Source organism: Macaca nemestrina, chromosome Y (assembly GCF_043159975.1).
Source record: "Macaca nemestrina isolate mMacNem1 chromosome Y, mMacNem.hap1, whole genome shotgun sequence".
In the NCBI taxonomy this organism is placed as follows: Eukaryota; Metazoa; Chordata; class Mammalia; order Primates; family Cercopithecidae; genus Macaca; species Macaca nemestrina.
This window is the reverse complement of record NC_092146.1, coordinates 1,302,761-1,321,551: the sequence shown is the minus strand read 5'-3', so window position 1 is coordinate 1,321,551 and position 18,791 is coordinate 1,302,761. Positions and strand designations below refer to the sequence as shown.

The 18,791-nt window shown below is 58.5% G+C and overlaps 1 protein-coding gene across 1 annotated transcript; it reads right to left on the bottom strand.

Moving 5' to 3' along the window:
* Positions 1 to 1,382: 1,382 nt before the first annotated feature.
* Positions 1,383 to 14,116, bottom strand: LOC105478057 (A-kinase anchoring protein 17A). The gene is given in 6 exon segments (XM_011735020.2): positions 1,383 to 3,313; positions 4,547 to 4,787; positions 10,052 to 10,200; positions 11,305 to 11,940; positions 11,942 to 12,086; positions 13,965 to 14,116. Coding segments are annotated over 5 exon segments (2,091 nt in total). The 5' UTR covers positions 12,068 to 12,086; positions 13,965 to 14,116; the 3' UTR covers positions 1,383 to 2,374.
* Between the last annotated feature and the right edge of the window lie 4,675 nt (positions 14,117 to 18,791).

Genomic DNA, 18,791 nt, shown 5'->3' with positions numbered 1-18,791 from the left:
GGCCTGGGGGTGGTGCTCTCCAGCTTTCCTAGACCGTCCACGTCCAACGTATCACAAGGCAACACGCATTGAAGTTTTGCCACCTTCTCCTCTCCCATCAACGCCTAGCCCAGTCCACCAGCACGTCACAGGGGATGCCTGTTGCCACAAGTCCCCACGCTCAAAACACTCCCAGCTTACAGCCCTCTTGCTTCTCGTCCCAAAAGTCTGGAGTGGATCAGCCTCATGTGTGCGATCAGCTCCATGTCCACCTTTCCTGCATCTCTTCCGCCTACTCCTTTCCCCGGCCACATTCACTTCTTGATCTCAGACACACCACGTCCAGCCTTCTGCCTTGCGCACACAGCTTGCTCGAGCAGCTGTCACTGGGACTTCTCGTCCCCGTATCTACACATTTGCAAATCCCCAGGGCTGCAGAGAGCGCTGTCTTTTCCAGCACCATATACCAGGTGCCCAGAGCAGCGCCTGGTCCTGGCAACACTTTTTTTTTTTTTGACTTGGAGTTTCGCTCTAAGTCACCCAGGCTGGAGTGCAGTGGCGCAATCTCGGCTCACTGCAACCTCCACCTCCCGGGTTCAAGCGATTCTCCTGCCTCGGAATCCCGAGTAGCTGGGATGACAGGCGCCCAATCCCCACGCCCGGCTAATTTTTTGTGTTTTTAGGAGACACGGGGTGCCAGGCTGGTCTTGAACTCCTGACCTCAGGTGAACCGCCTGCCTCGGCCTCCCAAAGTGCTGAGATTACAGGCGTGAGCCACCACGCCCGGCCCTGGCAACGTTCTTATAGCTGTGGAACAGGCAAAAGCTCAGTGCTGGGCTGGACAGACCGACACAGATGCATACACTTCTGACAGGCCCATGTTTGCAAACACTCCGTGTCTGGTCACAGGCAAGACAGAGCCATTTGCTCATCTATCCGCTAGCGATATGAGCTTGGGGGTGGGACAGGCACGTGTCCAGCCCTCCAGTCCCCAAGAAGGTATGTGATTTAACTAAACAGAGGGAGGGACTATTCCACCCTGGGTCAACCAGGCAGCGCTGACACTACTACCCGTGACCACTACGTTTGGTGGGGAAAAGAACCACCGTCTTTTAAATGTGCTTTAAAAACAGCTCCTTGGTTTTAAAAAAGATTGGTTTTCTGAATTTGGCTACGTTTATGTTCTCAGCAAACAAATTTGATGCCTCTTAGGACCCAGGATTCTCCTCTCAGAAGGTGACTACGGTACCGCCCCGGGAGAGCTGTGTGATGTACGATCACCGAATCAGCAGGTCTAGGAAAAGTGAACGGTTTCTATTGGGTTGAGACGCACTTGGCTAGAATTAGCGGAATAACGCAGTCCAAGGCACATAAAAACACAAAAATCATAAGCGTGAAAAATCTCAGTTCATTGGAAAAGGATTTTATTTCACCATAAAAATGCAAACTGGAATAAACACCATCTTTCCTAACGCGAACGTTACAGCTATTTTTAAGTACTTCTGAGCTTCACTTGGAGAAGCGAATGATTATAAAACTTAACAAGTTTGCAGCCTGAAATCTGTTTGAAACATTCCAAGTAAAAATAATTTAGCAAAACAGCTTCTTAAAAAAACCACACGCACTAACCTTTACTAGAAACCAAAGCTTTTTCACCACCCTTTTTTATGCGTAATTCCTTGAAGTTGTAAAAAGTGAATGTTTTGGAAGTTAAGGAGCATCAGACCATTGGGGAACCACTCCCCGCACACCGACACCTTAAAAAGAATGGCCCGTTTGGGTTTTGATCTCAAAGGACTTGTACCTTCCTCACCCGTGACTCCACGTCGGCATCACGTTTCGGCATATCCCACCCAACCTGTATTTCCCGATCAGTTGAAGTTACAAACTGGGGAGGCGGAGGGAGAAATGACCAGGGCAACGCTTTTTCTTTTCTGTCTAGTGCCGGTGTGACTCCGGTGGTCCACACCTTTGAGGAGTCTCCCCTGCTGCGTCAGGTGCACCTCCTGGGCCGTGCGCGCGGGGAGGTCGCCAAGCAGACACAGAGACCCCCGCGTGGGGAGGAAGTAATGCGGCAGCTCTGCCCTTCTCACCGCTGTCCGTCCGTGCGGTTTTCCTGATCGAGAGAGGACTGGCCGGATTAAAGCTATCGGATCAAGTTTTCGAGGGCTACGTGTTTGAAACTGAAGTGCCAAGTAGGCTGCGGTGAGTGAAGAAAGATGGATGTCTGAAGCGTGGCGTCTTCCTTCTTTGCCAGCGGGCTCCTTGGACGTTCTTGGCTGCGGGAGGGTCTCAGCTTTGCAGGGGGTGGACGGAGAGCGGCCAAGGAGCGGCCAGGACGCTGGAGCAGGTCCTGGTCTTTCCCGGACAGGCCATGGGGAGGCCGCGCCCGTCATTACCTGTTCCAGGTACTGCGGTGCTTGCTCGGGGACCGGGAGCGCGAGCGCTCGCTCCGGCGGCGGTGGCGGCTGTGCTTCCTGCCGGCGCTGCCCTTCCGCTCCCGGCTGCGCTCCCTCCGGTGCCTGTCTCTGCTGTGGGACCTCCGGGACCGGGCGTGGTCCGGGCTGGCGCTGCGCCGGCGGGGGCCGTCATCCTTGGAGGCGTGCTTCTTGTGGGGCCGCCGCTCCTTGCGCGGCCGCCCGTCGTCCTCCCTGCTGCCCGCCCGCCTGGCCCGGCTCCTCTCCCGCTTGTGCCGCTCATCCAGCCCGTCTCCGCCGGCCCGGCCCCGGCCCTTGCTGGGCTCCCGGTTGCACTTGTCCTGTTCCGACCGGGTGTCCTTTTTGGAGACGTTCTGCTCGCAGGCAGGGAGGCCCTTGGGCTGCTGGGTGTTGTCGGGAATGCAGGAGAGGACGCCGCCGGGGCACCTCTTCTCCGGAGAGCCGTCCTCGGGGGCCGCGCGGCAGCAGCTCTGACCCTCCCTGCACGGGGCCTCCTCGGCCACGCTGCCGTTCACGCTTTGGGGAGCGCCGTCGGCCTCCGGCTGCGCCGCGGTCTCCTTGGGGGCCCCGGCGGGGAGCTGGCCCCCGAGGGGGTGCAGCGCGGCGGCGCTCACGCAGCCGGACGACACGGTCTGCAGGATGTCCAGGACCGGCTGCAGCAGGTCGGCGTGCGCCACGCCCAGCTCGTCGTGCGCGTGGGCGTCGTCCGGCTTCTTGCTCAGCAGGATGCTCAGCAGCCGCTCGCGCAGCTCCCGCTCCTTCCTCTGCAGGCCCAGCGCGCGCTCCTTCTCCTCCTCCACGCGCCGCAGCTCGGCCTCCTGCAGCCGCCGCCGCTCCTCCTGCTGCTGCAGCCGCAGCTTCTCCTCCTTCTGCTCCTGCTCCTGTAGCTTCACGGCCTGCGGGGAAGAGGAAAGCGCGGCTGAGCCTGACCCCTGAGCCCGGCCGGACACTGGGAGAGGAGCTGGGACGGTGTTTGGAGGCCCCATGGTCTGGGGATGCAGGATCAGCGGCCTGGCTGGACTCCAGCCCTGGGGCGGGGGGCGTCTCCTACTGCGAGCCAGGTCCAGCCCGTCCATCCCTCGGCTCCCTCGGCCACACCTGGGGCCATCATGCGTCTGAGTGAGAAGGAAACCCCTTGGCAAAGCGACCCGGCACAGCCCCGGGGCGGGCCTCTCGGGCAGAGCCGGGCCTTGCCGGGAGCCCCGCCACGTTGCACGCAGGGCCTGGAGTTAGGTCACAAGCGGCCGCCGGCAGCAGGGAGCTGAAATGACGCCGCAGACACACGCCGCCTCTGCCGCCGCCGCCGCCGCGGGGCGAGCCTGGCCTAGCCTGGGTTAGTGTCTTCAATATTCACCATGAGGTAAGGACTGGGCTGCCACATGTCTCAGCCTCTTGTCATGCTCCTTCCCGGGGACTTATCACAACTGTAATCAGACAACAGGTTATGGGGTCGCCCCGCGCTGGACTCCAGGGGGACGCAGCCCTCCTGAGGACAAGGAGCGTGCTGGGGACGTCTGTCCTGGGGAGGTCTGTCTGTCTCTGGGCCCTGGCCCCGGGCTCATGGCAGTTACCAGTCGTGCCTGCAGGAGGAGCAAGGAGGCTCTTGGTGCTGAGGGGGTCGTCAGTACCGGCGCTGGTGAGACCTGCTAGGTTCACACGGCGGAGGAGGGCCCCGGGCCCACGGCAGGCCCCCTCTGCGTGCTCGGCCCTCCACCCAGCCCACCTTGCCCCTCTGCTCTGGGCCACTGGTGAGGTCACAGCCAGGCCAGCTGACCACACACGGAGGCAGGGGCCAGAGAGAGCGGCCCCCTGCACTCTCCACCACTGCCCGGACCCAAAGGAAACAGAGAACCTCTGCCCCAGCCCCCGGGAGGCTGCCAGCCTGCTCGGGGAACCTGAATGCACCAGCTTTGCAAAAGGAAACTGTCACAGCTCTGAAATCATCGGGAACGACAGACAAGTGCTACACCCTACCGGGCAGGAGCCGTCATCCTCGGCACTAAAGCTGGTTTTGTGGGTACAGCTGCGGCCAGCGGGGAAACGGCGCCGTGACACCACCCGCGTTTCAGGGGAGGGCACCGAGGGCAGCCCGGGTGCGGCTGGCGGCGGCAGAGGGAGCCCCCGGGTACCTTGGCTCTGCTGAGCAGCTCGGCGATGAGCCGGATGGACTGCAGGTTCCTCTGGGCCAGCAGCAGCTTGCGCTCCTCCAGCTTGATCTTCTCCTGCAGCTGCTTCTGCTCCTCCGCCTGCAGCTTCTCCAGCTTCTTCTGATTCCGGCGCAGCTCGCGGTCCCTCTGCTTCTGCTCCCTCTTGCGAAGCTTCTCTTCTCTTTTCCTCTCTCGCTCCAGCTCTTCCAGCTCCTTCTGTTTCCTGCATGGAACACACCGGGGGTTTGTCACCGATAGCAGCTGTAGCCAACACATGATACACCATACAAGTGGCTTTTCACACAAGGGGGAAAAGGCCACAGTCGAACGATTAAGCATTTAACTCTTTATCCCAAAGTGGACCTCGGCTGACTCAAAGCAGCCCGAGAGGTGGAAGGAGTGAGCCGGGCGAGGACCTCCGTGACCTTCCAACACACCACCCCGCTAAGCGTGACCCAACCCTGAAACCACCAAGAAAACGACCAGCGGATCGACCACATCAAAAGCCACGCCCCCAGCCAGGGGAAAGACGGACGGACGGACGGTGGAAAGAGCATCAGCAACAACTCAAGAAACTGCGGAAGATCCTTGGGGTGCAGCATCTGTGGCCGCCACCGAGGAAAGGCCAGCGCCCCAATGCGGAAACAGGCACGGCAGAGGACGCAGATGGCCCCCAAACCACGTAAGGCGCCCGGCTTCGGCTGGTGCATGCGTCCAGAGGACAGCACTGAGCACAAACGGCAGGGGCCCCAGGAAGCAGGTTCCAGCTGCACAGGAAAGCTTTCTAACAATCACCAGTGAAGGCCAGCATGCGCGCACACCAGGGAGGCGGCCCCGGGCACCAGGGAGGAGGAGGAGGAGGGACACGCGCCGTGCAGAGCCCTGCACCAGAGCCAAGTGGACAATGCGGCCTTGAAGACAACAGACCGCACAGATCCCCGTTCTGTGAAATTCTACAAAGGCCCCACCCACAACGGCACAAAACCGCCAGCCCGGCTGCCTGGGGCTGTGGAGAGGGCGTCGAGGGAGCAGGGCAGGAGGGGCCCTTCCCAGGGGAGGGGCACGTGGCTTCATCCGATTGCACTCAACGCCAGCACTTCTTTGGGTGACGATCACCCATGACCTCAACAAGCAGGGCGGCGACCACACACACAGCTGGACGGGGAGGGACCCCTGCCCCAGCAGCCCAGCGGTGACGAAACACAGCAAGACCTGGTAAGAGTGGCCCGGGCCGGGCACAGTGGCTCACACCTATAATCCCAGCACTTTGGGAAGCCGAGGCGGGCAGATCACAAAGATTAAGACCATCCTGGCCAACACGGTGAAACCCCGTCTCTACTAAAAATACAAAAATTAGCTGGACATAGTGACGGGCACCTGTAATCCCAGCTGCTTGGGAGGCTGAGGCAGAAGAATGAGAAGAATCGCTTGAACCCAGGAGGTGGAGCTTGCAGAGAGCCGAGATCGCACCACTGCGCTCCAGCCTGGTGACAGAGCGAGACTCCGTCTCAACAAAAAAAAAAAAAGAGGAAAAGTGGCCTGGAAGCCCCATGTGCAGCTCTAAGCAGCACCGAGGAACCTGAGCAGGCCTGACGGGATGACGTAGACCCGCAGAGACACCAAGGGGAGAGGAGACACCAAGGGGAGAGGACACACCAAGGGGAGAGGACACACCAGGGTGAGAGGACACACCAAGGGGAGAGGACACACCAGGGTGAGAGGACACACCAAGGGGAGAGGAGAAGCAGGCCGGGAGAAAAGGCGTCCCGCTCTCCACCACCCCAAGAAGGGAGCCGGGCCAGGTGCCAACGGCCAGGCAGTGATCCACACGGTCTCCGGCCGGGGTATGAAGGTCCTCAAGCAGTTCCATGTGCTGAAGGTTTAACTGTCCTGTGAGCTGTCACCGCCCCACGAGCTCAGAGGACGGCTCAGGGCAGCCCAGCACATAGCACGCCCTTAGGCGGGACTCACACCGACGCCTCAAGGCTGGGCAGCTTTCAGAGGACAGCACTCATCAAGCTCCAAGTCACCTGTGAGGGCCAAACACACACGCCTCATTTCCACCCACCAGAGAAACCCGGAGGCTGCCCTGGGCCTCCTCTCATGCTCAGCCTCTGAGGAATGACGGGGGGGCAGCAGGGGCGAGTACGGCCCTGCGTGGGGAAGGACAGCTCCACCGGCCACCCTGGAGCCCTCCCCGCCAACTCTGACGACGGGCCGGCCCTCCCCCGGGGCTCCAGCCACCCTGTCCTGCTGTGGAGAAGCTCATGGCCTGGCCCCGCGTCCCCCAAGCCCTCTGTGGTCTGGCCAGGTGGACGGGGCCTCTTCCCTGCAGAGGCCCACTTCACTTCTCCGACGCCCATCTCTCCTCAGGGAAAGATCAAGGATGCAGCTTCTCCTCACCCCAAAGCTGCTTTCTGAAATGTTGTGGGGACTGTCCTGCAAGACTGAGAGGTCCGAGGCTCTGAGTCCCACTCCCCACTTCCAGAACGTGGACAGGCACATTCAGCCAGGCCTGGGCTGTGTCTGACCCTGGAAGAGTCCCTGTAATGTCCCAGGACGGTCTCCCACCCCGGCTGTCCCAGTCGGCCTGACAGCGGCTGACACAGGGGACCCTGACTCAACCCCACATCCGAACCGCCCTCTCCCAGGATGGCGACACAGCAGCACGTCCAGTTCTCCCAGGGTGTCTGCCTCTGTGTACTTCCTGCCTTGGGTCCTGGGGCTCCTGACGGCTGACCTGGGCCCCCCCAGCCCATTCACGGCCACTCGCTTACATGCTGCACCTGCCTCATCTAAGGAGGCCTCAGCCCACTCTCCCCTGGGGAGGCAACGGGGGCTATATAAAGAACACCAAGGGCAGGATGGCCCTGTTCCCAGGAGTTCAGTGCCGGGACTCTCGTGCAAACATCACCCGCCACACACATCAACACACTGGCACCAGCGTCACATAAAGCAGTGAGAAACAGAAACACAACGGACCAACTCGGTCCCACCGGAGGCTGTCCAGGAGGCCCCCAGTCAAGTCCAACACATCCCAGACTCGGTATCGGCGACATGAAGCGCAACAGACGTGCAGGACGCACTAAAGTCCTCGGAGGGCACAGCCTGGTGGGTGGAGGAGGGGGAGGAGGAGGAGGAGGAGGGGGTAGGAGGAGGAGGAGGGGGAGGAGGAGGAGGGGGGAGGAGGAGGGGGGAGGAGGAGGAGGAGGAGGAGGAGGGGGAGGGGGAGGAGGAGGAGGAGGAGGGGGAGGAGGGGGAGGGGGAGGGGGGAGGGGGAGGAGGAGGGGGAGGAGGAGGGGGAGGAGGGGGAGGAGGAGGGGGAGGAGGGGGAGGAGGAGGAGTCCGCCTCACTAAGACAGCACAGCAGGAGGGATGGAGAAGGACAACGAGGAATCCGCCTCACGGGATTCACGGCAAGTTGTTGGTTCCCTCCTGCAATGCTAAGAAGATGAAAAGGGCTACAAAGACTGACCTGAGGTGGTCTTTGGTACCCCAACCGCAGTGAACAACTCAGGCCATTGCTTTAAAGGCCTCTTAAGCGAAACTGGGTTTTTATCCTATGGTTTTTTGTTTTGTTTTAAATCTGGCCATCACCATCAACCCTCTACTTCATTTTGTAAACGGAGCCTCAACCTAAACGCAAACTTGCAAACGGCTAAGGCATTCTGCTTGTTTCAGTGGGATATGTGAACAGCGTGTGGAGGGAGAAGAGGTGGCCCTTCGGGAAAGGCGTGGTCCTGGGAACCGACAGAGATCACATCAGACCATGATGTACCACAGGAAAACGAACAGAAACACGCATATTCTGCTGCGTCTCAAACAGCCACTCACGCAGGTCCTCACGTGCACAGCTGCGCACCCACAGGCATGCACACACACCCGTACGTGCACACACACACAAGTACACACACGGTCACAGGCACACAAGCATGCACATAGGCATGTGTGTGCTGTGTGCACAGATGCAGAGGGGCACACACACGAGGGCACGCATGCGTACATATGCACACAGGTACACACATGCACACAGGTACGTGAGCTCACAGGAACGCATGCACACACACATAGACACATGTGTGCACACATGCAAAGGCACACACGGGGCAAACACGCGTACATACACAGGTACGCACACGAGCTCACAGGCATGCATGCACACACAGGCACGTGTGCAGACACAGAGGCACACACACGTGGGCACACATGCACACATATGCACACAGGTACACACACGAGCTCACACACATGTACACACACACAGGCACGTGTGCAGACACAGAGGCACACACACGTGGGCACACATGTGTACATATGCACACAGGTACACACACGAGCTCTCACACATGTACACACACACAGGCACGTGTGCACAGAGGCACACACGTGGGCACACACGCGTACATATGCACACAGGTACACACACAAGCTCACACACATGCACACACACACAGGCACGTGTGCACAGATGCAGAGGCACACACATGGGCACACATGCGTACATATGCACACAGGTACACACACGAGCTCTCACACATGCACACACACACAGGCACGTGTGCACAGATGCAGAGGCACACACATGGGCACACATGCACACATATGCACACAGGTACACACACGTGCACACAGGTACACACACACACACAGGCACATGTGCACAGATGCAGAGGCACACCCACATGGGCACACATGCACAAAGGTACACATACGAGCTCACAGACACATGCACACACACACAGGCACGTGTGCACAGATGCAGAGGCACACACACGTGCACACAGGTACACACACACACACAGGCACGTGTGCACAGATGCAGAGGCACACACATGGGCACACATGCGTACACATGCACACAGGTACACACACGAGCTCACACACATGCACACACACACAGGCACGTGTGCACAGATGCAGAGGCACACACACATGGGCACACATGCGTACATATGCACACAGGTACACACACGAGCTCACACACATGCACACACACACAGGCACGTGTGCACAGATGCAGAGGCACACACATGGGCACACATGCACACATATGCACACAGGTACACACACGTGCACACAGGTACACACGCACACACAGGCACATGTGCACAGATGCAGAGGCACACCCACATGGGCACACATGCACAAAGGTACACATACGAGCTCACAGACACATGCACACACACGTGGGCACACGCGGGCACAGACGCACAGAGAGGCACACATGCACGCAGGCACTCACAGGCACGCATGCACACACACAGGCACAGGTGCACAGACGCACAGGCACACACACGGGCACACATACGTACATACAAAGCACACACACCGGTTCACAGGCACACATGCCTCCACGCACACAGGTACACACAAGCTCACAAGCACGCACACACCCACACAGGAATACATGCATACACACGCACACGAGTCTGCGCACACTCCCAGGTGCCGGACACCAGCGCCGAGGGCCCCTCCCGCAGAAGGTACCTTTCCTCCGCTCGCTGCCTCTCCTCCGCCTCCTTCTCTCTGCGCTTCTGTTCTTCTCTTTGCTGCTCCAGTTCCTGAAGCTTCTGCCTCTCCAGCTGCCGCTTCTTAATTGACGCATCACTCAGGTGTTTGGTCGAATCAAAAGAAACCTTTAAAAGCAAACAACAGTGTGAGACGGCCTTCCCCCAAAGCCCCCCAGACACACGGCCAGGCGCCCTCTCCCTCTCCCGGGCCACAGGGCCAAGTCCTCAGAGCCTGAGCTCCCGCTCACCACTCACGTCCGGTGCAGACCCAGACAGTGGGGCCCAGAGGCCAAACCACTCCCTCCAAGTCACCATCAGTAGCTCAAGACTTAGCTCATCCCACAGAGTTACAAGGAACACCAACTACCCCTCGCCACTTACTGGACACAAGTGACGCGCCACCGCGGCAAGACACGGTTCCCCTTCCGCTACCCGGCTCCACCATCTCCTGTGGCCAGAGCCACCCCGGGGCCTCCTGCCCACGACCACGGGGCACATCTTAAGGCCACAAAACCTCCTCCAGGAGGCTGGTTCATTTGTCACCACGAAGCCAACACGGGTCGAAATACATGAGGCAAGGGCCGGGCACGGTGGCTCATGCCTGTCATCCCAGTACTTTGGGAGGCCCAGGCGGGCAGATCACAAAGTCGGGGAGTTCGAGACCGGCCTGGCCAATATGGCGAAACCCTGTCTCTACTAAAAATATAAAATTAGCCAGACGTGGTGGCACGTGTCTGTAGTCCCAGCTACTCGGGAGGCTGAGGCAGGAGAATCGCTCGGACCCAGGAGGCGGAGGTTGCAGTGAGCAGAGATCGTGCCGCTGCACTCCAGCCTGGGCGACAGATCGATACTCTGTCTCAAAAAACAAACAAACAGCGCATGAGGCTTAAGGGAACGTTAATCCCTAGTTTCAAGGAGCATTCTGGGAAGGCCAGGGTTCTCTTGGTTCTGATACGGTTCAAATCCCTGTCACAGTTCCTGAGGGTCCAACCCTCACCTACTAGACATCTTCCTTCAGATACCGAATTTCCAAAACCACAGCACGGACCCCCTACTCGACCTCACGCCTGTGTCCCTGAAATTCGACGGGAACGGGGGCTGTTGCTGTCGTTTTACTCAGGGGAGGTCCCCACAGCCTAAGCGGGTGTGGCTGGGAGCGATCTACTGACCCTGCTGGAAGGAAGCCGCCCCGAGGGAGGAAGCGCGTGGGTCTCGGCGCCCAGGGCTCACCTTGATGTTGCAGGCCACGGCCTTGCCGTCCTCGCCCTTGTACATGAGTTTCATCCCGCGCAGGGCGCTCATGGCCTGGATGAAACCCACGTACTCGCGGTACTGCACGTAGGCCTCGAAGTTCAAGTGCCCCCCGAAACTGAAGGTGTGGAAGTTGCGGCCCGTCATCTCCTCCCGGTAGGGGTCCAGCATGGGGATGTCCACATTCCGGATCTCCCCGAACTTCTCAAACACCTTGACCAGGACGTCCTCGCTGGGCTTCTCGGAGCCCGACTCCTTCAGGGCGAACCACTTGCAGGGCAGCCCCTCCAGGTGGATGGTGTCCGGCCGCTCCCCCGGCAGGGTCTCGTTCATGTCCTTGGCGTCGCGGAAGAAGGAGTCCCAGTCGTGGCGGGTGGGGAAGTCGATCTTGAACTCGGCCGCGCGCACCTTCAGGATGTCGGAGAAGCCGCTGAGCTTGATGGTCTTGCCGTCCAGGCAGGCCAGGAAAGACTTGACCAGGCTCTTGTTCTCCACCTCCCCCTCGAAGCGGATGAAGTCCATGGTGCTCTTGGAAATACGCAGCGTGGAGAACTGGTGGTTGTGCACCATGCCCTTCAGCCTCTCCATCACCTCCCAGTTGGAGATGGACTTCCCCCGGCTGCTTCAGCTGCGGGAGCGCCACGCTGATGGTCATCTTGGTGATGGGCTTCAGGTACAAGCCGTACGCGGGGCAGAGCTCCACGGCCTCAGACGTGTCGTGCACGATGGTAGCCGCTGCCATAGCCTCCGGGACCTTGGGCCTGAAACAGAAGATGCAGACGGTCAGCGTCGGCCCCACCGGCTCCCCCGCCAAGGAGGAGGGGCCGCACCAGCCGGCACTCTGGGACTCGGAGAAGAGAAACGGCAGTGTCTCTCTGCCGTGTCAGAGACCGGTTTCTCCTTTGTTAAAAGCCATCTCGACGGAGTTTTTTACTCTTTAAAATCATTAAGAGTACACTAAAGGGGAAAAAGCCGAGCTGATAAAGAACAGGTTAGTGTCGAAGCCTCGGCCGGCACTGCCCGACACCCTACATCCAGCACCCAGCAGCTCCCAAGGCCTGCAGAATAGGAAGCTGAGCGCGACCAGACCCCTCATGCAGGTCAAGTAGGGACGGGGAAGCTACAAACGCCTAGCTCCACGGGAAGGTGCAGAAAGACACTGGAGGGAAGGGAAGGGGCCAGGGAGAGCACAGCTGCAGGCATCTGGAAGGGCGCTGTGGAGGGGGCGGCGGCCCTGTACTTGCACTGATAAAACAGGAAGTCTCCGGCTACAAAACAATCCAGAACCATGAACCCTAGTAATCTCCACGAAGGCCAGACGTATCCCAGCTTTAACCCACTCAAAGCCAGAAAGTACAAGGAACTTTCCAAAAGCTGGGGGCCAGAGTCCCCCATCTGTGCCTTCTTCCTCCACCCACCCACCTTCTTTAACCCACACCTGTTCCGTACGGAGCTGACGGGCAGCCACTTCCTGACGGCCAGCTCCAAGCAGAGGAAGCTTCACTCACAGAAACCTGAACATCCCAGGTGACCGCCTCTGGCCCGGCCGCCCACCACATCCACCTGGAGGCCTCCTGCCAGGCCCAGGACACGGCCTCCTCGCCCAAGCCCGAGGTGGGAGGCGCGAAAGAGGGAGGGAGGGTAGAAAAGCTACCAGAAAAGGTCAGTGGGGCACAAGGGAGGGGCTCCAGCCTGGGCAGAGACCAGGGAACCCTCCCCCCTAGAACCCAGGCGGCCCCAGCAATTGCACCACCAAGGAACCCTCCCCACGGTGGCCTCCAGCGCACCCCCGACCACCCCGGTACACTGGCTGCCCAACCCCCAGTACCCGGCACTGCCCCTGGTCTTCCCACCTACCGCAGCCCCCCCAGCATAGCCTCGGGCTGCCCCTGGCACCCCCGGAAAGGCCCCACGCATTCTCAGGCTCTCGGCCACTCGGTACCCCCCGCCCCTCGGTCACCGCACTCCTGGATGAGCCCCAAAGCCCCCGCCTCCGAAACCCCCGGACAGCCCCTGGCTTCCCAGTGTAGACCTGGGAGCGACCGCAGCGCCACGTCCGCTAGTCCCAGGCCTCCCAGTCTCCCGCTCGCCGAACCCTGGGGACCCCCCCAACCGGTCCCCCGAGCTCCCAGCCCTCCGAGACCGCTCCAGGCCTCAGCTCCCTCGGTGGAGTCCCCCGGAACCGCTCCAGCCCCCCACCCCTACTTCCCGGGACCCCCGGACCCCGACCGCAGACCTCCCCAGCCGCCGGTTCCCCCGTACGGCCCCCGGCGCTCGCAGCCCCCCGAGCCCACCCCACGCCCCCCCAACCCCAGCCCCCTCCCCTCCGAGGACCCCAGGCCCCGCCCCCAGGCCCCCAGCCCCGCCTCCCAAGCCCCGGCCCCCCGGGCCCAGCCCCCACCCCTACTTCCCGGGACCCCCGGACCCCGACCGCAGACCTCCCCAGCCCCCTGGTTCCCCCGTACGGCCCCCGGCGCTCTCAGCCCCCCGAGCCCACCCCACGCCCCCCAACCCCAGCCCCCTCCCCTCCGAGACCCCAGGCCCCGCCCCCCAGGCCCCAGCCCCGCCTCCCAAGCCCCGGCCCCCCCGGGCCCGGTCAGACCAGCGAAGCGTTCGCCAGGCCCGGGGGCGGCACTCACCTGCGCGGGGCTCCGCCTGCGTCCCAGGCCGCCGCCGCCGCTGGCCCAAGCTCCCGCCGTCCCCCGACGACCCCCCGGACAGGCGCGGCCTCACCACCCGGCGCCGCCACCGTTCCCCTGGAGGCGCCTCCGACGCCGCCACCGCCGTCGCCGCCCGCCCTCTGTGACGCATTTCCGTTTCCGGCGCGAGGGCTCGCGGAAGCGGCCGCGCGGCGACACCGGGTTTTCTCCTCCTGGTCCTGGCCCCGCCCTGGAAGGCGGGACTTCCGGGAGCCCGGCCTTTTGCACTGCGCGTGCGCCAGGCCAGTTTCCCCGCCACCCCCCCGCCCATGCGGCCACCTGCTTGCGGGTAACCAGGGGACGTCCCTCGGCCAGGATCTGCGGCCATCGCCCTTCAGCCAAACAGGAAAGGGGGTCGGTGTGGGGTCTAAATTCCAATTATAGAGTCAAATATCTATAATAAAATTCTGAAATATAATAATATATTTATATTATATAAATATAATCCTGTAACGGGATTCTATACTATACTTACAAATTGTGTGTAATATACTTGAATAATATAATTTATGTATAACTTAGATATCCTATTCTATGACGTAATTATAGAATTACATATTATACATTGCTAGTTAATTATTAATTGAATTGTTAATTATTAATTGTATTATTAATAGTTATTAACGCATACCATTACATAATGTAATTATGAAATAATAAATGACAACTTTCAATGGTATTATGAAATTAAGATAATTTGTATTGTGATTATGAAACAAATGATAATTTGTAATTATAAAATAATGTATGTAATTATGAAATAATAAATAATTTATCATGTAATTTAAAAATAAATGATAATCTAATGTAATTATGAAATAAAGCTAATGTATAATATAATCGTAAAAATTAATTTATAATGTCATTATGAAATAATGATAATTTATACTGTAATTATGAAATAACTGACAATATTTAATGTAATTATGAAATGATTTATAATGTAATTATGAAATAATAAATGACAATTTATAATGTAACTATAAAATAATAAATGAGACCAAGTGCGGTGGCTCACGCCGGTAATCCTAGCACTTTGGGAGGCCAAGGTGGGCAGATCACAAGGTCAACAGTTCAAGACCAGCCTGGGGCCAGGCGTGGTGGCTCACGCCTGTAATCCCAGCACTTTGGGAGGCCGAGACGGGCGAATGATGAGGTCAGGAGATCGAGACCATCCTGGCTAACATGGTGAAACCCTATCTCCACTAAAAATACAAAAAAAAAAATTAGTAGGGGGTGTGGCAGGCACCTGTAGTCCCAGCCACTAGGGAGGCTGAGGCAGGAGAATGGCATGAACCCGGGAGGTGGAGCTTGCAGTGAGCCGAGATCGCAGCACTGCACTCCAGCCTGGCAACACAGCAAGACTCCGTCTCAAAAAAAAAAAAAAAAAAAAAAAAAAAGACCAGCCTGGGCAGCATGGTGAAACCTCGTCTCTATTAAAAAGACAAAAAACTAGCCAGGTATGGAAGTGGGTGCCTGTAGTCCCAGCTACTCAGGAGGCTGAGGCAGGAGAATCACTTGAACCCGGGAGGCGGAGGTTGCAGTGAGCCGAGATCACGCCACTGCAATCCAGCCTGGGTGACAAGAGCGAGACTCTGTCTCCAGTAAATAAATAATGATAATTTATAACGCATTATTCACTTATTTATTATAATTTGTTGTTTATTAAGTATGCCAGGCTCCATGTGAGAAGTGCGTGTTTCTGATGTCCGAAATATGCCACAGGTCCCCAAAGTGGAAATCCAGGGTCAGAGCATCACAACAGGAATCTTGCATTTCTCAACGTCAGCAGGTGACAAAGGAGAAAGTGAACGCACCAGGGGCCCCGGGAAGGGGTACCGTTCTGTGAACCCAGGCAGGCTTCAGAGGGACCAGGCTGTGTGAGAGGGTTGCTATACCTTCCGTGTTTCTGTCCTTCTAAGACTCAAGTGCAAACTCAGTTCCCGTGTAGCAGGACGAGCCGCAGACAAAACTCCTCAGACACTGGATTAAAGAAGGAAGAGGTTTTATTATTCGGCCGGGAGCGTCGGCAGACTCGAGTCTTAAGAGCCGAGCTCCCCGAAGACGGAGTTCCCGGCCTTTGAAGGGCTTACAACTCGAAGGGGTTCCACGTGAAAGGGTGGTGATAGATGGAGAGCACATGTGGTTCGAGTGGGGGGTTAATCTTTTAACCTCAGGCCTGGTCATCCGTGGCACCCGGCTGGTCTTGCCACTAACTTCATTCCTGTTGTTTTTCAGCTTTTACTTCCTCCTCCTCTTCAGAGGCAGGAGACAGTAAGAGAAATGGTTTCTGTCCTCACCCACTGCAAGAATATTAGAGGGTGGGGTTTTTAGGAGGTGGTTAGGTCATGAGTGGGATTTGTGCTCTTAGAAGACAGGCTCCACAGGGCTCCCTCGCCCTTTCCACCATGTGAGGACACAGCCAGAAGGAACCATCAGTGAACCAGGAAGCAGGTCCTCACCAGGCCCTGAACCTCCCACTCATCGATCTTGGACTCAGCCTCCAGGGACCGTACGGTGGCTCATGCCTGTCATCCCAGCACTTTGGGAGGCTGAGGCGGGTGGATCACCTGGGGTCAGCAGTTTGAGACCAGCGTGGCCAACATGGTGAAACCCTGTCTGTCTTCAGTAAAAATACAAAAAATTAGCCGGGCATGGTGGCGGGCGCCTGTAGTTCCAGCTACTGAGGGAGGCTGAGGCAGGAGAACGGTTTGAACCCGGGAGGTGGAGGTTGCAGTGAGCTGAGGGTTGCGCCATTGCACTCCAGCCTGGGTGACAAGGCAAGACTCCATCTCAAAAGAAGGGAGGGGAGGGGAGGGGAGGAGGGGACGGGAGGAAAGAAGGGAGAGGAAGGGAGGGAAGAGGAGGGGAAGGGAGGGCAGGGGAAGGGAGGGAAGGGGAGGGAAAGGGAAGGAAGGGGAGGGCAAGGGAGGGGAGGGGAGTGGAGGAGGGGACGGGAGAAAAGAAGGGAGAGGAAAGAAGGCAAGGGGGAGGGGAGGGGAGTAGAGGAGAGGACGGGAGAAAAGAAGGGAGAAGAAGGGAGGGAAGTGGAGGGGAAGGGAAGGAAGGGGAGGGGAAGGGAGGGGGAGGGCAGGGAAGTGGAGGAGGGGATGGGAGAAAAGAAGGGAAGGGGATGTGAGGGGAAAGGAGGGGAGGGGAGTGGAGGAGGGGATGGGAGGAAAGAAGGGAAGGGGAGGGGGAGGGGAAAGGAGGGGAGGGGAGTGGAGGAGGGGACGGGAGGAAAGAAGGGAAGGGGAGGGGAGGGGAAAGGAGGGGAGGGGAGTGGAGGAGGGGACAGGAGGAAAGAAGGGGAGGGGAGGGGAGTGGAGGAGGGGACGGGAGGAAAGAAGGGGAGGGGAGGGGAGGGGATGGGAGGATGGGGACGGGAGGAAAGGAGGGGAGGGGAGGGGAAGGGAGGGGAGAGGAGGGGAAGGGAGGGGAGAGGAGGGGAAGGGATGGGAGGAGGGGACGGGAGGAGAGGAGGGGAGGGGAGGGGAAGGGAGGGGAGGGGAGGGGAGGGGAAGGGAGGGGAGGGGAGGGGATGGGAGGAGGGGACGGGAGGAAAGGTGGGCAGGGGAGGGGAAGGGAGGGGAGGGGAGGGGAAGGGAGGGGAGGGGAGGGGATGGGAGGAGGGGACGGGAGGAAGGGAGGGGAGGGGAGGGGATGGGAGGAGGGGACGGGAGGAGGGGAGGGGAGGGGAAGGGAGGGGAGGGGAGGGGAGTGGAGGAGGGGATGGGAGGAAAGAAGGGAAGGGGAGGGGAAGGGAGGGGAGGGGAGGAAAGAAGAGGGCTTGTGGGTATTTGGGGGTCATTTGCATTGTGTGAGCCATGATGTCCCTAAAGGCTAATATTAATATGATTATGAGTCTCAACTTGACCAAACACACCAGGGTGCCCAGGACGGGGACCATTCTGTGAACCCAAGCAGGCTTCTCAGTGAGACACACCCCTTTGCTGCCTTCATGTACAGTCTCCTTCTTCTTAGGGACACGAAAGCGTTTGGGGTTCTCTTTAAAAATTCTTCTCGCAGCTGCTGCTTTACATACCATTGGTGTGTGCTTCCCCGGGGAGCTTTGCCACTCAGCTAGCTCCCTGAAGGTATTTCACAAAGCGAATTCAGAAGGAGATCGTCACTCCTTCAGAACCAGCAAGCACCAAAGGATGATTATCGTAATTTGGAAAATGTTGAAGGAAAATGCTTGGCCCTCTAAGCCTGGACAGTGTAGTGAGACCCCACTTGTAAAACATTTTGGAGCAAAACATCCCCCTCTCCTGAATGTACCCCAGAAATAAAAAAACAAAGTTCTCTGGTATCTGCAGCTGTAATTCTTTGTCATAGGGAGATAGCCATGATTTCTTCCTGTGTACTCAGTCTGTATAATTTCCCCGAATTGAGCATGAAAGGCAAATAAAAATAGTCTGAGATATCAGTCCCATGATGCTATGGCAAAGGTGCCAGCACTTTCCAGATGCAGTTAAGGTCTCTAGTCAACTGACTTCCAGATAATCAAACAGGAGCGTATTCTAGGTGGACCTGACCTAATCAGGTGAGTACTTTAAAAGAAGGTCTGGGGCCGGGCGCGGTGGCTCACGCCTGTAATCCCAGCACTTTGGGAGGCCGAGGCAGGCGGATCACGAGGTCAGGAGATGGAGACCATCCTGGCTAACACGGTGAAACCCCGTCTCTACTAAAAATACAAAAATTAGCCGGGCGTGGTGGCGGCGCCTGTAGTCCCAGCTACTCAGGAGGCCGAGGCAGGAGAATCGC